General features: G+C 36.6%; 1 protein-coding gene across 2 annotated transcripts in view; it reads left to right on the top strand.

Annotated features, from left to right (window-relative positions):
• LOC109415075 (TBC1 domain family member 1) overlaps window positions 1–20039 on the top strand; it is an 88061-nt gene that overhangs the window by 8237 nt on the left and 59785 nt on the right. For both annotated transcript variants that reach the window (XM_029862805.2, XM_062856000.1), the window contains exons 2-3: window positions 7709–7806; window positions 7890–8094. In XM_029862805.2, coding sequence (XP_029718665.2) covers window positions 7709–7806; window positions 7890–8094 — 303 coding nt within the window. The remainder of the gene's footprint in view (window positions 1–7708; window positions 7807–7889; window positions 8095–20039) is intronic.

Below are 20039 nucleotides of genomic sequence, written 5' to 3' on the forward strand. Positions count from 1 at the left end.
CCGGAACATCCGCAGATGTGACCAGTGTATCCGAAATCTCTCAAAACATGTACCAATTGTATTGTTTTGCAAAATCATGAAGTTTGATATGTCGCAAGCTAGGTTTCAGAACCGGTCAGAAAGTGGCCACTTCCCTGGGGGCACCAGGATTTCGGAACATCCGGAGACGTGGCCAGTGTATGTGAAATCTCTTGAATTATGGTCCAATATTCTAGTTTCGCAAAATCATGAAGTTTGATATGTTGCAAGCTTGGTTTCAGAACCGGTCAGAAAGTGGCCACTTCCCTGGGGACACCAGGTTTCCGGAACATCCGGAGATGTGGCCAGTGTATCCGAAATCTCTCAAAACATGTACCAACAGTCTTGTTTTGCAAAATCATGAAATTTGATATGTCGCAAGCTAGGTTTCAGAACCGGTCAGAAAGTGGCCACTTCCCTGGGGGCACCAGGTTTCCGGAACATTCGGAGAAGTGGCCAGTGTATTCAGCATCTCTAGAAATATGCTCCAATACTCTTGTTTTGCAAAATCATGAAGTTTGGAATGCCGCAAGCTAGTTTTCGAAGGCGAATTATAGGTTGCACCTCTATCTGATAAGGAGGTTACCCCAGTACTCACGGCCATAAATCCGGAACAACGGAAAAAATCGGAACCATGATACCGGTTCCATAAACTAGAAGGATTTTGTGATCAACTGTCAAAATTTCACAAATTTTCGTTGAGAAACGGCTGAGAATCAGATTTTTAAAGTTTTGAAATAGGGTGCAAAATGAGGCACAGGCACATAGGTGTTAAGAATAGGGTAAAAATTTATTTCGTTGCACTGTGTTAGCGTATAATAATCTGGTGGGCAAAAATGTTATTTGAAATGTTTTGGTCGTTATTCTCAAGCTACATTCGTCTTATTTTAAAAACTTTCCATTCAATCACCCTTTGAATTCGATCGACTTTTTGAATAAACACTTACAGTCAAATCACACCTTTTGACCATCCTACGCGTCCATAGTGTCGCGTACAAAGTGTGCCCGGAATTCAATTCAGGTTTCCCCCGAAATACACGTGGGTAAGACGGAAACATAATTCGAGGTACAATTATTCAATCTCAAATGCCCTGCTGGACCGATCGGAAACCGAACATTGTCAGCATACATTAAATTAACAATTATTGGCACTACATCAGAATAAGGATAACAGATGATCCATAATAGTACGTCATAATATTTTTGTTTGTACGTAATAATGCATTATGTTTGTAGCAGTCACACCCAAGGGCGCCCACGTCTTCCTGTGCTAAACGGATCAGTATCGGAAATCAACTTTACAAAGTTGTTGTCCGGTATTCTTGCAACATGCCCTGCCCACTGTATCCTTCCGGCTTTGGCCACATTCTGGATGCTGGGTCCACCGTAGAGTGCAGTGAGCTCGTGGTTCGTCTTCTTTCGCCACCCATCGTTCTCCCCAAGCAACACACATGTAATATAAAAGTTACAACAGCGCAAGTTTTGGTTGTATAGATGTTTATTTTACGTTATTTCAACACAATGTTAAAATTACGTCAAATTAACTTCTATACAACCAAAACTTGCGCTGTCGTAACTATATTATAACATGTGTGTTGCTTGGGTCCTGCACTACGCCAAAGATCATTCTCTTTCACGCGTTGTTTGAAAGTACTCACAGGTCCTATTCGAACATGGTCCATGTCTTGTGCTTGTAAAGGACATTATTGTCAGCCGTTAGTAACAATCCAAAGTAGACGAATTCCTCCACCACCTCGAAGGTATCCCCATCTGTCGTAAGGGCCTGTCCATAAACTACGTAGACTCTTAGGGGGGGACGGGGGGGTCTGGCCAAAGTCTACGCTCCATACAAATTTCGAAAATTTTGTATGAACAAAAGTCTACGAGGGGGAGGGGGGGGGGGGTGTCTGAGATGGCCGAAAAAAAGTCTACGTAGTTTATGGACAGCGCCTAACGATACTTCGTAGACAGTTTCTAACACATGCACCACCAGTCCGACATATGCCGCTTCGCATTTTGGTAAGTACAGGTACAGCGCTGCAACCGTTCCAAATGGTCGCACTCGAAGCACACAAGTTGACGAGATTTCGAGAAAATCATACCCCGGTTCTTTGAGCTCGGCCCGCCGCGTTACATCTTCCAGAGAGATTTTCCACAGCTATGTGCGGTCTGATGAACAGGTGATGCGTTTGGACCCGGTATTCACGGCATTGCTGGAGAATTAGCCGTACGCTGAAGATCTTGTCCTTGGTCGACCGACTGTTGATGAAGTTGCCTTGATAACTTCCTGTTCATTCGTTTTAGGTGACATACGACGGAAGATAATCTGGAATTGCACTTGTAGCTTGCATTCCGAATGGTTATCGCTCGTACTCACATGCCAAATGGGCACCTTTCTTGTCAATGAGTCAGTTTCCCTGCCTTTCACTAAGCCAGTAATTGTTCGGTTTTCAAGAACCTAACTATCGACCGGTGCAGACAGGTGGTCAATTTATCTGGTGAAGTACAAGATTTGTAGTAATGAGCTGAATTTTAGTATGGTGAGAAGGTCAATTCTCCGTTTCTGCAGTGAAATGGTACAAAAAGCGTGGATATTATGATTCCTTGCCTAATTTGATGCTGTTTGAGCAAAACTTTGGGTAACAGTGTTGTTGTTTTTTCCATTTCTTGCAACATAAACAACATAATTATCCAAAGTTTTGCTCAAACAGCATCAAATTAGGCAAGCAATCATAATACCCACGCTTGTTGCACCGTTCATTGCAGAAACGGAGGATTGACCTTCTCAACATACTAAAATTCAGCTCATTACTACAAATCTAGTACTACACCGAACGCGCCCCATAGATGCATCGTTGGCAAAAAGCGAAACTATAGGGGCCCGGATTCGATGATCAACAAGGTCAAATTTCGCCTTTAACGCCTTTAACAATCGCAAAGCTTGGTGGCAACGGCTTTTTTTAGAAAAATTGATCTGTAGAGATGTAATGTTTGCAGATATTTAGCAAAAAATCGTTGTTGATATAAGCACGCCACGGTAGTTATACTAGGGGACATATTTTTCTAATAAAGCTCTGTGATCCTGTTGGGTGCTCCAATAGGGCAAACCGCTCTGAGGTGGTCATAGCAGAACTCATGATAGAACTATTAGAATAACTAGCCACAGAAGTCCAATGTCGCGGCTGTTCGTGTGGCTAATATCTAGTTTGCCACGCCCTTACAGCGTCAGTAGCGGTACTAGAAGTGTCAAATAAATTTTGTTTACCAAAACAAATGATGGTCTTCAAGCTGGGCACTAAAAACAATCAATTATTACAACTTTGAAGCAATGTCATTGAAAATCTAAACATTTGAAACATCCTGTAAAGCATCGTGTACGCTAATTACCCCGAGTAGAATACTATGCAGCACTTAATTTACCAAAATATGTTGCCACCTAATCACGAGGTGCGATATACATGCTTGTTGCAAGTTCCCCCATCTGTGGGGTAACTAGCAACACAGGACATGAAGCTAAGTTAGCTGGCATTATACAGCACTAACATTCTAGTGCTTAGTCGTATTGTAAATTTTTTATGTTATGCATGAAAAATGCATTGAAAAGATGTACACTAACCAATTGACATATAATTTTTCATGAAAGGGTTGATAGCTATTGCAAGCGAGAGTATATCGTTTAACAACGGGTCTCACGTCCCTAAAATATAAAATATATATGGATCTCGTGACTCAGTATTCGTTACAAAATGTCAACAATGATTATTGTCATTTCTTGAAAAGGTAGAGTGAGTCATCTTTAAGCAGTTTTCAGTTCCGAAGTGGTGTTTGGCAATTTCTGATAAAATAACATGATTGAAACACACCTATTCAACTTTGTAAATATCAAAATCGCTAATTTGGGTATTCAGCTGAAATAATTTACTCCATCTAGGTTCAGAATAGATGTTGGTGATTGTTTTTAAGCGTTCATAAACTAAATTGAACTTTTAATAAGATGAAACTTGAATAAAACTTCAAAATATAGTATTTCCTAACAATGTTGGACGGTCACGTGCAAAAATGGAAAAAATGAATTGTCATTTGAAAATGAACGCGTTACGTAATCAATAAATGATCCATTTCGGTTATTTCTGTCAAAGTTATTGTAAGATGAAAATAAATAATTGAAGATTTTGTAAAATTCAACTGTTGCAAGTTACCATGCTTTTAGTTGCAAGTTATAATGATTTTTTTCATTACTTAGTGAATAAGTTTATCAAACTTTTATCGTTTAGCTAAGCTTACTATTAGGTACCCTAACTGCAAGCAAGGTCATCAGACTTATCGCACTTACCGTAGGGGAGAGATGAAGCACGATTTTCATACTTGTTCTTATGGCATAAAATGAGCAAACCGTTTTAACAGTGTAGCTAAACAATAAACAAAGAAATAAAACTATTTTTCCATTGAATCGATCTTTGATACTCGCAATCTCTATAAACGAAATAGTAGGGCATACTATTTTTCATTATTATTAGAAAATACTTCACATTTAGTGTATGTTATGGTGTTGCAAGTTACACCGCTGTTGCAAGTAACCCCGTTTGACGGTAATACAGGGGATAGACAAAATGATCGGGACAGGCAAAATTTTCACTCTTCAAAAAATGTCCATTTAGCTGTAACATTTCTAAAAGTGCATCAAATGTTCTCAAATTTTCACTGTAAGTTGATCAACTAGTTGTGTATCAGTGGAAAAAATGGAAAAGATCGGGCTATTCTGCACGAAGTTATAAGAATTTTAGAGAAAGGTAGAATCATCCGATAGCCAACTTTGAGCTGTTATATCTCCGATTTCAATTAACCGAATGACACGAAATTTTGACCATTTATGACTTATATAATGAGCTCTGAAAAACGTTTGACTCAACTTGAAATTATTAACAATAGAAAAAGTTATAGCGATTTCATTAATTTTATGATTTTTTAGTAAATTGGTCTATTTTTAATATGCATCCCATTACTTTCCCAATGAATTGCCGCCTATGTTGTTACTTTCATTCAAAACATATATGTATTCAAGACAATCAGAGGGAATTCAAATGAACTATAATTAGCATCTTGAATTTTGAAAAGATGTTGAAATTTAAGGAAAAATGGTGTTTTATTAGAAAAATCTAATCTAATCGTTATAATTATCTTCATTGTTAAGAATTTTAAGTTAAGTTAAAAGTTTTTCAAAGCTCATTATATAAATCATAAAAAATGGTCAAAATTTTATTGCATTCGGTTCATTGAATCCGGAGATATAACAGCTCAAAGTTGGCTCTCGGATAACACTAGTTTACAGCATTTTTGAACTCGGTAAGCTGATGATCATTTTTGGTGTAGAATCATGCCCTGAGTTCGAAAGCGCGAAAGAAAAAAAATTACAGTAGAGAGGAAATTTTTTCGACTTTCCATACAAGGTTGATGATTTGAAATCGATTTTTGTTCTATTTTTAAGCAAAGTCGCTCACTTCAAACATCTCATTCTTCGTAATCAATGCTCCGATTGAGCTGAAATTTTTACTGTAACTCACCTACATATAATGTGTCAAGTAAACGTCGAGAAAGAATTTTTGAATTGTCTTTTTGTTACTGAAAAAAAATACATATCTTCAAACAATTTTGGGAATTTCTACCTAAAATTTTTTGAAGGTCGGTTTCGAAATCAGCACTAAATTGTGCTTAAAAAATATTGGTCGTTGACAGAAGTTCACGACTTTCGTTTTATTTTGTAAACTAGTGTAATTATACCTTTTTATAGAATCTTTGTAACTTCATGCAGAATAGTCCGATCTTTTCCAAATTTTGTCCACTGATACACAAATAGTTGATCAACTTACAGCGAAAATTTGAGAATTTTGGATGCACTTTCTAATTCGGTGAAATAGTCTAGAGGTAAGAGATATGCCTCATAATCAGTAGATCCGGTGTTCGAATCCATGCATTTCAATATTTTATTTTTCTATGTTTTATCTGTCGAATCGGTTCTAGCGATAGCTAGAGGCTAAGCAAAAACAAGTTTCATTTTGGGGTGTCCTGGAAAACGAAAAATTTACATGTTTTCACCTCTAAATTTATGTCTTCGAAGACGCTCGAAAATGTCAGGTTCAGGACACTTAAAATAACATGATATATTCTATGCGTGTGGAGTTCTCTGTGCATTTAATTAAAATTCAAATTCACTACCTCTTGGGGTCCAAAATTCGACCGTTCCAGACCAGAGTCATTGTTATGCGTTTCAACACAATCACAATAACTGCAGAATGTGCAGTCTCACAGTCGTGCGGATAGAGTCACTAAACTTCTCAACGCTCCTAGCTATGGTATGAGGGTTCAATTCCCGCATCCCGCTCCGGGCAATGAAACTTTTCGTGACAAATGTTTCTTCCCCATATTCAGTCGCTGGCCACCCAAGTAACATTCTAGTCAAATAGACTATTTAGAAAAGGTTTTTACAACCATCATAAAACCTAAACAACAGGGTATTAGGTTTTATGACGCTTTTCAAAACCTCTACAAGATTACTATTGGTCATCCAAATCTTACTTGGGTAAAGACGGTTTCCGACGCACGCCTATTTGAGCCTAAAACTGCACCGTGCTCGTGCTGTGTACCTACAATGATTACCTACAATATTTTTTTCCCCAATTCTCAACTGACTGTAAGGATGTGTCCAGCACCGTTATTGAATATTTTATTTGTGAAAAATTGTATTATGAACAGTGAGAAAAGCTACTCGTTATTCTTTGATTGATTTATTGTGCATTCTTACTGATTTCGTTCAGTAACCCGAGCAAAGTCCAACAACAAAATGATAGCAAATTCAAAACAAGATTTGTAATCAGCAGTAAATTGATATCACATTTTGATATCGGTTTATCTTGATTAAATTTGATTTCAAATTTTGATTTTGTTTTGCTGTCACATCATTTTTTTATAAATAATAAAGTATTTGAGTAATTTCAAAACTTCTAGGCATTCTTGTATAATACATTCAATCATACACCATTTGTGCAATTATTAAATTGCATTTAGGTTTTCATATTAATTGTAAAAACTCTACATTTAACGATTTTTCAATTTTTTTCACTGATAGCAAAAATAGTCATCAATTTGCTATCACTGATGGCAGTAACTGTTTTCAACTTGCTGTAACGGGAACATTTTTCTGCTCTCATTTTTGATGTTTTAACCGTTAAAACGACCAAAACGACAACAACCTTAGTTATCAAAATTTGCAATATCACAACATCAAGAGCAGTTTTCAATTTGCTATCAGACTTTGCTCGGGAATGGTGTAGCAGCCATAGATAGGGTAATTCATGTATTTTGGACAGGCTGAGGACAACGATGGAAAGAATATCCCTTGAATACCATGAGAATACTCAAAACATTGAGGTCTGTTGATCAAATGTTCTTGTTTGAAACAAGTCATCATTAGTATTGCTTTGACAGAGAAAATTGAGACATCAAAAAATCAGTTAGAATATTACCTGTTTGGAGAGGATATTTTTTAATCAATCAACTAAAAATTTCAATTGATTCAATATCTATTTAGTAAGAGATCACGCAGAACATATTTCCCAAATTAATTAAAAATTATATAGACGAAGAGATACTATATTTCGACTATTTCTTTTTTTCTCTCTCTCTTTCTCTGTAGCTCTCTATCGGCATTGAAAACGGCCATCTCGAGGCTTACAACACAGACTTTGAGCTGCAATTTGTCCATCAGCTGAAGTACATTCTGGGATATTGCAGGTTTGTAAAACTTCATTCAACTAATTTCCATTTGCTCTAATTGCATTCACCAAAATATAATGATCATCCATGTTTCTCCACAGAGTAATCGTCAAACAAGAGAAAGGGAAGAAAAATTCCGACTTCTTGATACCCAAATCCAACAGTACCCGCCCGTTACCAATCACAATTGGAAACGACAACGTTGCGGAGATCTACGGGCCCGAATATGGTTTAATCTATTTGTTGAAAACACCGCAGGATCCTCTGCTGCATATTCATCTGTATGAGTGCGAAAAATACGAACAGGTAAGTCTTTACATTACACATCATATTTTAAAATTCACTTAAGAAGACATGAAGAAGCGATGACTCCCAGAATCTGAATTGACAAAAAATCATGTTTCTAAAGATTTTTCTAAAGTATATGTTATCAACCACGTTTTCCCAAAAAAAAAATCAGAGATAATATGGAGACGCTTGGTTGTTCATAACTAAGCTAATCATAGTGGGATCTTACCCCAGCCTAACACTTCACACTGCATCCATTTCTCAAACTACGTTTGAAATCGCTAAGAACGATGAGAAGGCACTAGTTTTGTTTTTTTACTATCATATCGTATGCTTTGAATACTTTTAATATGAAAAGTATATAACTGAAATGGAAAAAAATATGGAAATATGGTATCTATTTGCACTCTGCAGTTTATTTATTGAAATGGAGTATAGACTTGCTAATCCACAAAACGAAAGTTTCCTTTCTGGTTCTGAAGTTTGAATTAAAAAAAATGCATTTGATAGACTGCTGATCTTAACAAACTTAAAATTGAAAATACAACTACGAAATTACAAATTAAATAAAAAAAAAAACACTTTCTAACGGCACACCAAGATCCACTGGAGCGAAGCCAGGCTGAAGATGAAATTTTATGCGAAGTAATTATTCCATGCTAAAAATAGCGCAAGGGCCTCTTCACTACGAATGGAACACTTGTAGCAACAATCACTACTGTTGTACAGTGGGTACACCACCGCTCGTAGTAGAAGCAAACCCGTGCATCATAAACTGTCTTTACCTGCTGTGATGTCACGTCAAGCAAAACAACTAGCCCCAAACACGAATATCGGATTATAGAAGCGACCTTCCATGTGCTGCCGCCAAATAGCCTGCATGCACAAACGAAAAATCCATCCTATGGGAAATAAAATTGCTTGTTCGTACCCGGTTTGATTTGATTGCGTGATGAAACAAAACCACTGGTCAGTGACCATCACAAATGAATGATACCTAACCTACAACAAAGACAAATTGCCCCGATGCGGTGGGTTGTGCGTAAGTGGAGAGAACAATACGGAATCAATTCATAAGAACTAAAAATTCTCTTGAAATGTGGCATGATTGCATAAGCAAAAGAAAACATGTGTACGGTTAACAAGTAACGTGAAGTTGATCTTAAGTCTTCAACCTTATTTCAATTACACAGAGAATACAGGGGATGGCCAAAATGTTTGGGATAGGCAACTTTTTTTTCTCTCACGAAAAAGTTTAACATGCTATAACTTTTCATTAAGTGCATCAAAAAATCTCAAATTTTGACTGTTTGTCGACCTATTATATGTGCATCATTGGTACAAATTTGGGCTCGATTGAACAATGTTTCGTAAAGTTATAACCGTTCGGGTAAAACACTATTTTTCAGACAACTCATTTTTGAGCTGTCATATCTCGGAAGCCAGTGAACCGAATTGAATTAAATTTTGAACGTACACTAACGATATGTAAATGCTCCACAAACTATTAAAACATAGGTACTTTTTAAACGTTGAAAAAATATATCAAGGATTGACACTTTTTGGATTTTTCTCGAAAAAAATTATTTTTTTTATATCAATTTCAATAATTTTTAGTGTTGATATCCAAAGATTTACCACATCTGTTCTCAAGTTATCCCTAATCAGATATATTAGAACCTATTTAGATTGAAGGAAGAACACATTTAGTTATTTGTGTGTGGTACTGTAAATTTGACTTATTTTCCTCTATATGGGTAAAAGTTTCAACCCGGTATAACTTAATTCGCTGTGAGAAAATATTACTTTTTATAACGTCGTATTAAGTATCAATATATTGTTGATAAACGTTGAAAAATTCATTCAATTCGGTTCACTGGTTTCCGAGATATGACAGTTCAAAAATTAGTTGTCTAAATAATTGTGTTTTACGCGAACGGTTCCAACTTCGTGAAAAACGAATCAATCGAGCCCAAATTTGTACAAATGATGCACATATAATAGGTTGACAAACAGTCAAAATTTGAGGTTTTTTGATGCACTCAATGAAAAGTTACAGCATGTTGAATTTTTTTGTGGAAGAAAAAAAGTTGCCTATCCCAAACATTTTGGCCATCCCCTGTATGTCTGTAGTGATTCTGGTTAACTTTAAAGTGCATTTTTTATCTTTCCTACACAGTAAGCTAAGAAGTTGCCTTTGTCCCAGTCAGTAGGGCGTCAGTAGAATATCTATAATAGTTGAATAATTTGATGGTAAAATAGCAGACATACCCAAGCAGCACACATGTCACAAAGGAGTGTCGACAGCACAAGTTTTTGGTTGTACAGGAGTCATATGCATGTAATTCTAACCCAAAGGCAAAATAATTTAAAAATGACTCGTGTCCAACCAAAAACCTGCGCTGTCGACACTCGTTTGTAACATGTGTGCCGCTTGCGTAAATGAGAATAATTAGATTATGATAAGATAATGATTCTTGTCATCAAACTGCTTCGTCTCTCAAAGTTTTGTGTTTAGTAATCAACCTTGCGTTTCCATGAAAATATTCTAAAATAAATAAGCAGAATACCGTCTGGGATAAACATTACTTGGTTAAGCTTAAACTACTTCTGTTGTAAAACACTATACACAATTTCCCCTCCTATGTACAACATGGTGGGGCAATCGTTTATCTCATACTGGTTATTAAAAATGGGTATCAAAATAATTTCGATCCATCAATCTTAACTTGTGGAAGAATGCACCAGAATCAATTCAACAGAAGGGGACATCCGTAAACTACGTTACTCATGTAAAGGAAACCGACGGGTTGATTTAACGGTTTTGTTGAAGATTTGAATAAAACCGATTGCAGTAGAGAAAGTAGGAAAATGTGAAATTCAGCATAGCACAAAGTTCATGAATGCCACCACAAAACCAGACAAACGACAATAAAACCAGAAGAATCAACTTTAAGAAACGATCAATTGACTTTTGCACGCCATTAATTGGAAACACAAGAGTATCACAAACACAACCACAATTCGTTGGTGATCATATGTTCTACCCAGCTGTTGTATTGGCACCGTCTGTTGACGTAGTTTGATCGCCGGTTAGGAGAAATGGGGTCAAAATGACATTTCTTTGTTTATTTGTTTTTTTTTTCATTTACAATAAAACCGACACTGTGTCTGGAAAGTTTTACAACAAGCCAATAGAAGCTTTTGTTGTTCTGTATAATGTTCAAAATTTGGTGAATAATGAGACTGCTGCGCTAACCGTAGCAATGGTGCAGTGGATCTCGTGTTTCTCCGAGACAATCAGCTGCCCTTCTTTAGTCTCAAACTTGAGGCTAAATAAGGGCGTGGTATTATGAAAAAGTTATTTAAATTTTCACAGTGTATTCTGTGTATTTAATTGTTGCTGTTCTTTACTGTGCTGTAATTATAAAGAGTTTAATCTTGCCTAGGCGCTGTCTATAAACTACGTAGACTTTTTTTCGACCATCTCAGACCCCCCACCTTCCCCACGTAGACTTTTGTTCATACAAAATTTTAGAAATTTGTATGGAGCGTAGACTTTGGCCAGACCCCAGCAGGTTTTTTTTAATATTCCAGGGGTGACTTCAATCTTCAATCGTAGAGGTCTTTTTCTACAGAACGATGCATTTATTTATTGTTAATCTTTACGCAAAATCAGACCTCAACGATTGAATTCACCCTTAGCCGAAAATAGAAAGAAATACCAGTCGAAGTCATCATCTTCCATTTTAAGTTTTTTTTTAATTTTGAGTTCATTCAACTTGACTCATAGAATGTCTTATATGCTTCATGAACGATTAAATGCCTCGTTACCCAACAAAAGGCGCCCATATTAGTGGACTAATAACGCTTCGCGCACTTGGCAAGGTTCCAATACGTCGCTTAAAGAGTTGCCACATATAATTTTGGGTTAGCTATTGAAACACGGGAGATGTGCTTTGGTCAAAATGGATGCATTATTTGACAAATCCTATCAAGTCAATTAAGAATGGCAGAAATTATGAAGCTAATCATGCATTTTTCCCTTGATTTTACCCTTTTGGCTCAATGCTAGCAACTGACGGAAGTTCAAAGGCTTGAGAAGGTTAAACTAAAACTAAATTTAGAGAAATTATCCCTGATACTCATTCACATAATTAACGCAGTCGTTGACGTTGAATCAACGCTATGCGTTAACGTTGACGTTGATCAACGTGTTTAAAAAATCAACGTAAAATTCGTTAATCGTTACAATTAACGTTAACGAATTAACGAAACGGCGTTAACCGTTGATTAACGTTAACAACCCTACCAGTGTTTGTTATTTCCAGTCAAAATGAAACGGCAAACTCGCGTATCATGCCTCGAGCCTGTGTGCTTGTCAACAACGCAATCGTTGTTACACTAATCTCTGCAACAAAAACCTATTGTGTATGCTCACTTGTGTATGCTCACTTGCAATGCATATGCTGATTGTTTTCCAGCATCTTCAGTGCGATAGATATCGAGATTACCATCCTTAAAATCGCGAGGCAAATTGTTAGAAAGAAAGGGAAGATAGGAAAAATAACACGGCGTCCCGTATCACCTTAAGTAGTACTGAGCTTAGATAACTAAACAACCGCCCCACCTTCATGGTATCTACTAGATAGACAGTGTTGGACATAACGCTTTGCTCTAGTAGAATTAGTCACAAGTTGACCAATTGGTATGTGTCAGATGAAGAATCTTTATCTGACCATCGCTACATAATTTTGAACATTTGAATGTTACTTCGCAAACTCTGCGTTTAAGGAATCCCAGGTCAACCAACTGGGATCTCTTTACTGATTTGATTTCGATCTAATTTCATGGATACTTACCATCTATTGATACTCCAAGCTCTAAGTTAGTTTTAGATAAAGCCGTTGATACTACAACGTCCTTCATCATGGAAGCTTTTGAAGAAGCCTTCTCTTTGCGGTCTGTGAAGACCACAAGAGGAATCACTTGGCGGAGCTCCGATCTGGCCAAGCTCAGGAAACAATGTAGAAAGCGTTGGAAAAGACGCCGTTCGGCTGGATTGGAGGCTCTCAGGTCGGCTTGCAAGGCCTATCAGAAAGTTCTATGGGTCTGCTGAACGATGCAGCTGGAAAAACCTTTGTACAAATATTGCCGGTTTGAGTGAAGTCAGTCAGTTGAACAAAATCCTTGTGAAATCTAAGGATATTCGTGTAAACGAACATCGTTTGTCGAATGACGATTTTACTTCCTCTGATGTGGAAGTTCTGGAATGCTTATTCAGTACACACTTCCCCGGATGAGTGGATAATACATCTTCGGAATAACCTGATGCCTTTCTTGTAGTTATGATTATCTGGCTTCGGTGTGGAGTACGTGTTATAACTATAGATTCGATTGAGTGGGCACTACACAGATTTGCTCCTTTCAAATCTGCTGGACCAGATGGAATATATCTTATTTTGCTTCCGAATGGATTCGTTTATTTCACACATGTTTTGAAAAAACTACTTGTTTAATCCGAAAGTTTGTCGTACGTCGTATGAAGAAGCAAAAAGATTCAGGTCTATCAGTTTCACCTCTTTTGTTCTGAAATACTTAGAACGCATTGTCAATCATCACATCCGTGATGTTCATCTGGCCAATGTGCCTCTTCATGTGAACCAACATGCGTACCAATCTGATAAGTCCACAGTGACTCTTTTACACAAAGTTGTTTACGATATCAAAAAAACATTTAGGGATTCGTGGGGCAAGATGGCCATATGGGGCAAGATGGCCACTCTGAGTTTTAAATATTAATTCGCAACACAAACAAATCTGCATGGGTTGTGATTATAAACAATGGTTCATGTTTATAATGTGCGAAAAAGTTACTACAGTGGCGTTTCGGTTTTATCACTAGTCGTTTTAATCACTACTCGCCCAAATTCACGGTTTTCTGTTCGATTATATCACGTTTTTCATTTCGTTTTTATCACACTTGTTTTAAAACATTCCGAAATCAACATAAAATAAATACTGGAATGTCCAGCCCACCAAAACAGTTAAAAAATATAAGCTACGACTTATATATTTTGCAGCTGAACGATTTTGGATAAAAAATTTACATTTATTTCTCATCTCGCTAAATTCACGGTTTCGTTTATACAACGGTAAAATATTTTTTGACCGTGATAAAACCGAAAAATCACTGTATTAGTTTTGAAAATCTGCTATAAAATAGTGTTTGAAGTTTTGAACACTCAAACTTCACACTATTTTATAGCAGATTTTCAAAACTCAAAAACAGTGTTTTCTTATAGTATTAGGTCAACTGATTTTAAGGATTAGTAATGAAATAACATCGTTTTATTTTTTTATGGTGTCTATATGAAACTGTTGTTAAACCTCGACAATGGAATTTCAATGTTTCAAATTAATAATGTCATATAAAAAATGATAAATGATCGTAAGCATTCGAGGCAAGATGGCTACCTGTGGTAAGGTCTATGTCACCATCCAAAAACCAATCTAAAGCAGCCTCAAAACTGTTATTGATGTTTAGAGATACTGCAAAACCACAGAAAATTGCTTTTTCATATTAGTTGGAGCAGTTAAAATTAACTGCGATGGAGATGATACCTCAGAACAACTTTGAAGTTATTTGGTGTTGAACGGTGATTGGTTTCATTGAATACTTCGGCACAGGGCTGGAAAATCATGGCTAAAATCGCCATAAGTTACAAGACGTTGAATTACAGTATAATGCAAGAAAAGAGTAGTAACGCATCTGCAGATAAATCGTTTCGAGAGAAACAAATTTGCTGAAAAAAGGGACCAAATCACAGAACATTTTTAAAGAAATTTCTATAAATTTTATTTCAAACATTAGCATAAAGAAAATGTTGGCAAACACCACACCCTCTGTAGGCAAAGCGATGTGGATGATTCTACCTTGGTTTATTGAACGTTGCTCAGGGATTGAAGCACACTAATTGTAAAATTTTAGCTCTGTGCCCATCTTGCCCCATATGACAAAAATCCATGTCGAAAGTAGCATTTTTCAAATGAATTTATTTTGCATTCGTTGTGCAAAATAAAATGCTTTTTTTGTGTTAAGAAGATAGAAAAAACATGAAACAAAGGGGATGAGTGTTAAATAGCCATATTCTAATGAAAGTATATGCTCCCAAGGCGTCTAAGCTTAGGGTGGCCATCTTGCCCAACAACCCCCTACTCAAAAGCAATCCTGTTTGAGCGTTTTCTTAGATATCGAGGGTGCCTTTGACAACGTGCCTTTCGATGCCACATTGCCAATGATTTCCAATTGATTTTATCAAATGCTCAAAAAACGATATCTCATCTCGACATTGCGTCAGGCAGCGCAGCGGTTAGGAAATTGAGTGTTTGTGGATGCCCTCAAGGGGGAGTCTTATCACCACTTTTGTGGAATCTCGTAGCAGATACGCTATTGAGGCAACTCAATAATAGCGGTTTTCCTTCTTATGGTTTTGCCAACGACTACCTGACATTGTTAGTTGGTATGTGAATCAGCACCCTTTTCGACCTGATGCAAAGCGCCCTTCAGTTAGTTGAGGGTTAGTGTCGTCAATATGGCCTTTCGATGAATCCGTTTTACTTTATCGTTCTTTTCACGGGAAGGCAAAACCGTAATGGTGTTCGAACTTTTGCGTTTCTTTGATTCTGAGATTGGTGTAACTGGTTGGTTATGTAAAGCACGTTGGAGTTATTCTTGATTTCAAGATCTTCTGGATACCTCACATTAAGTTCAGAATAAAGAAAGCTTTTACGACCTTCAAGCAATGCTGGCGAACCTTTGGTAAAACTTGGGATCTAAAACCTATGTATATCAAACGGATTTACCTAACTGTTGTTCGATATTGGCTTATATATGCCTTGTGTGGTGGCAGAAAGGCGTGGTATGAACGATCCAATCAAAATCAGGCCATCTCTAAAGGATGTGCCCAATGGCGATGTCTGAAGCGTTCTCTTAAACTCCCACGGCAGCGCTCGAAGTTCTCTTTGATGTTGCCTCTCTATACATTCATCTCAAACAAGAAGCACTTTCTTGCACTTCCGTTTATAGGTACTCGGTTTACTAGAGGAAACTCCTGTGAACCGCAGATCAACATACCTCGTTATTTCCACTATTGGTGGATTGGGACAATGTTGTCCTTGCTCCAAGTGATCTAACAATTACTTGTGATTTTCCATATAGGACATTTTCCACGAAATTCCCTTCCCGGGAAGAGTAGACATCTGGTTATATGGAGAGAAGTATTTCAGACGGCATCAAATATTACACTGTTGGCTCCCTTCTCGAAAGTCGAGCAGGTGCTGGTGTCCACTATCGTGAGCTAAGGCTACATCAGTTTTACTCTTTTGGTAGACACTGTACCGTTTTCCAGACTGAAATCTTTGCTCTCATGTGCGGAGTGCAATCAGCACTTCAGCAGCACGTAATGGGCAAAGTCAATACTTCTGTTCAGATAGCCAGGCTGCTATTTAAGCACTTGCTTTGGCCAACTCTAGGTCAAACTTAGTTATCGCTTGTCGAACTCAAATCGAGAAGCTGAATTCAGCAAATGCTGTTCACCTTGTATGGGTACCTGGCCATTCTTCCATCGCTGGAAATGAAATGGCTGATGAGTTAGCTCGCACTGGGAACATCACATGACTTCATTGACCCTAAGCCAGCTATTGCTGTATCTATGTGTTGGGTAAAGCTACAGATTGACACCTGGGCTGCCAATCATCACAAACAATACTGGAACAGTTTGGAGTCATGTGGCCAAATGGGTATTTCTTGAAAATTTGTTCTAGAAATCGCGAGAAAAAAAAGTTGTTTTAGACCCCCGATAGAACATTTTCATCTTAGCAACAAATGAGAGAGGAGACCCTTAACTTTCATTCGGTGGATGACTATGCGATACTAATTTTTTTCGATAATATTTTTGTCACAAACACCTTAGAACAGTATTTGTGGTATTAGGTGTATGTATTGTATTCTCTTACCATGATAAATCAATTACACTAGTGGTCCCACAGGCCCCAGACTTGTTTAAATTTACAAGTTTATTAAAATAACCGATTGGTCGTTTTCCAGCGTAATTCCATCACGTAGAACTACTGTCCAGGAAAATTACCCATTGTTCCCGGTAGAAAATTATTTGAGTAAGGTACACCGGGGCAAGTTGAAACGGGTGGGCAAGATGAAACAGCGGGTTAACATGATGTTTTCTAATGATGATAAACAGTTTGATCACCATAACACATACACAGATCGAAAAAAGAGTGTAAAATGCTGTGGTATATGATGCACATGATTGGAGCGTGGGATATCACAGAAGTTTACATGACATATCATGTAAAAGTCATAAAATATCATGTAAACTTCCATTACATGTCATGTAATTCAGCATGACTCTGAGTATTTACATGACATATAACACAAATTTACATGATATATCATGTAAATCATCAAAACACTAAGTTTACATGACTAAAATCAAGTTTACATGACGTGTAAATATCATTATTTTTATCTGTGTAGTTTTTGATTCAAACCATCTTTTAGCGAAGGATAAATTTCCAAATTGCATTTAAATCTATTTCAAAACTTCGTGTTTCATCTTGCCCCACCCGTTTCAACTTGCCCCGGTGTACCTTACGAAATTGAGTAATCTCTCTCGAAGGGTCCACTATTGGCTAAAATAATCTATCTGCATTGTCATTCATAACGCCTTTAGGAAAGCGTAAATACCCATGCGTATTCATAAAGGGTGTCCCGAACCAAATTGCACCACGGAAAACAGTGCATAACTTTTTATTGCATGCATCAAAATGGCTGATTTTTTAACCAGCAACACCAGAACACACGTTGTGAAAATGGTTTGGGCTATAACTTTATTGTTAGTGTGTCAAAACGTCTGAAAATTTGACTATAAGTTTTAAACATAATAAATAATAAGTGGTGAAATTTTCATCAAAATCGGTTGAGTACATATTTTTAAATAATTCAAAACTCAAACCACTTCAATGTGAATTTTAGGCACTGCTTAACAATTTTAAGGTCTGTTTGCACTATTTCGACTATAAAACTGTCAATACTGCTGCGATTCTCAATAAAATTGGACTGTGTTATCCTAATGTAATAACATGTTTTCAATCAAATTTTGAGCCATTTTGACTCGACACTTTTAAAGTTAGAAAACTTTGAATGTCACAAAACAATAAAACATTTTTGCTTATTGCGACTTATGGCTACATATACAACCAAAACTTTTTATCTGTTTGACCAAATCGAATAAAACTACATTGGCCACCTACAGAAAAAAAATCATTGTAATCGGTTTAGTATTTCTGATTCAAGCGTAACTTATACGTAAATTATTTGTTATATTTATTCTTTGTTTGTACAATATTCCCGAAATCTAAATTTCTCGCGTCAAAGATATGTCCATCAATACTAAACCAATTCAAATGAAATTTTGATGGCATCATCTACACATAATGAACTATTGCTGGTTGAAAAATCAGCGATATTGATGCATGCATTCAAAAGTTATACACTATTTTTCTTGGTGCAATTTCATGCGGGACACTCTTTAATAAATACGATAAACATAACTTGAGGACGTTAGAATCAAAGGGGTGTAAGTGATAAAAAAAACCACTTTCGAGTAAAGGAGTTTTTAAGTTTTCCAAGATTTTTTCATCCCATACAAAATGTATGGAGTTTCAAAATCGGCTCATTTTTCTACGATTTATTGTATTTTTTCTAATCATCGTAAAAAATCTTAAAAAAGTTCCTGAAAACTTGAAATCTGAAGAATTTTTTTATATGCTCAGATTAAAATCGACAAAATGGTCACGCTTTGATTGTGGGCTCCTCACTTAAGAATTACCAATCTTATCTGAAAACAATAATCATCATTGTTCAACATTATAATCTTGGTAAATGTGATTGATGTAAAACATATTTACAAACGAGGGGGTTAGAAGCAAAGGGATTTAAGTGACAAATGCCTACTTTCGAGTAGGGTAGGTAATCAAAATTTGAACCAAATTGCGGCTTTCTGAAGCAGTGCAAATTTTAAGTGATTTTTTCTCCCACATGGAAATAATTTACTACGGCAAAATCGTATGTACATGAAAGCCACGGGTATAAGCTTTCTGTTAAATGGTAAAAAGTTTGTATTTGCACCGAATTTCATTGAAATATTTGATTTTTCATCAACAATGATTTTAATCTTAATTTGAACCATCGTAATCATAATTTGAACCAATTATAATCTTAATTTGAACTACTGGCAGCAGCAGCTCGAGCATCTCACAAAACGGCCAATTACATGCAAAACAATGAAAAATCACATGAATCTGCTAATTCTCATACCTATTTTTCATTAGGCAGTGGAATCTCAACTCAGAATGTTCGAAATTCTTTAGGAATTTGGAAACTAAATTTGGATTTTTTCTTCCCCCAAGAGTAAACAAAGCAACCACTAGTGCAATCTACAGGCCAACACTAGAAGCTCATCCCCGTTTACTAGTTCAAATTTAGATTAGAAATGGTTCAACATTCTCCAAGTAAGAATCACTTAAATTTGATAATTTTATGGCAAATAATGCGGAATATTACTCGGTTGGTCGATTCTACGATAAATAAGCTTTCATTTGTCGTGTTCACATATTGCGTGTGATACAATGCATGAGCTGTACGAGTGCACCGAAAATGTGCCTTCTCTTGGGGGAAATGGGTGAAATCGCAGTGATTTTTCAATTGCCTGTTTTCCATGACAAAAACGCTTTTTTCAATGCTTTTAAAGTCCATGTTATCAGGTTATATTACGGAAAGCTGTTTAACATCTTTTTCGGGATAATATTTGCCTGAAAAGTACGTCGTTTTAATGAATTTTGAAATGGTTCAAATTAAGATTACAGTTTGACTAGTTCAAAGT

This window comes from Aedes albopictus, chromosome 3 (assembly GCF_035046485.1).
Source record: "Aedes albopictus strain Foshan chromosome 3, AalbF5, whole genome shotgun sequence".
In the NCBI taxonomy this organism is placed as follows: Eukaryota; Metazoa; Arthropoda; class Insecta; order Diptera; family Culicidae; genus Aedes; species Aedes albopictus.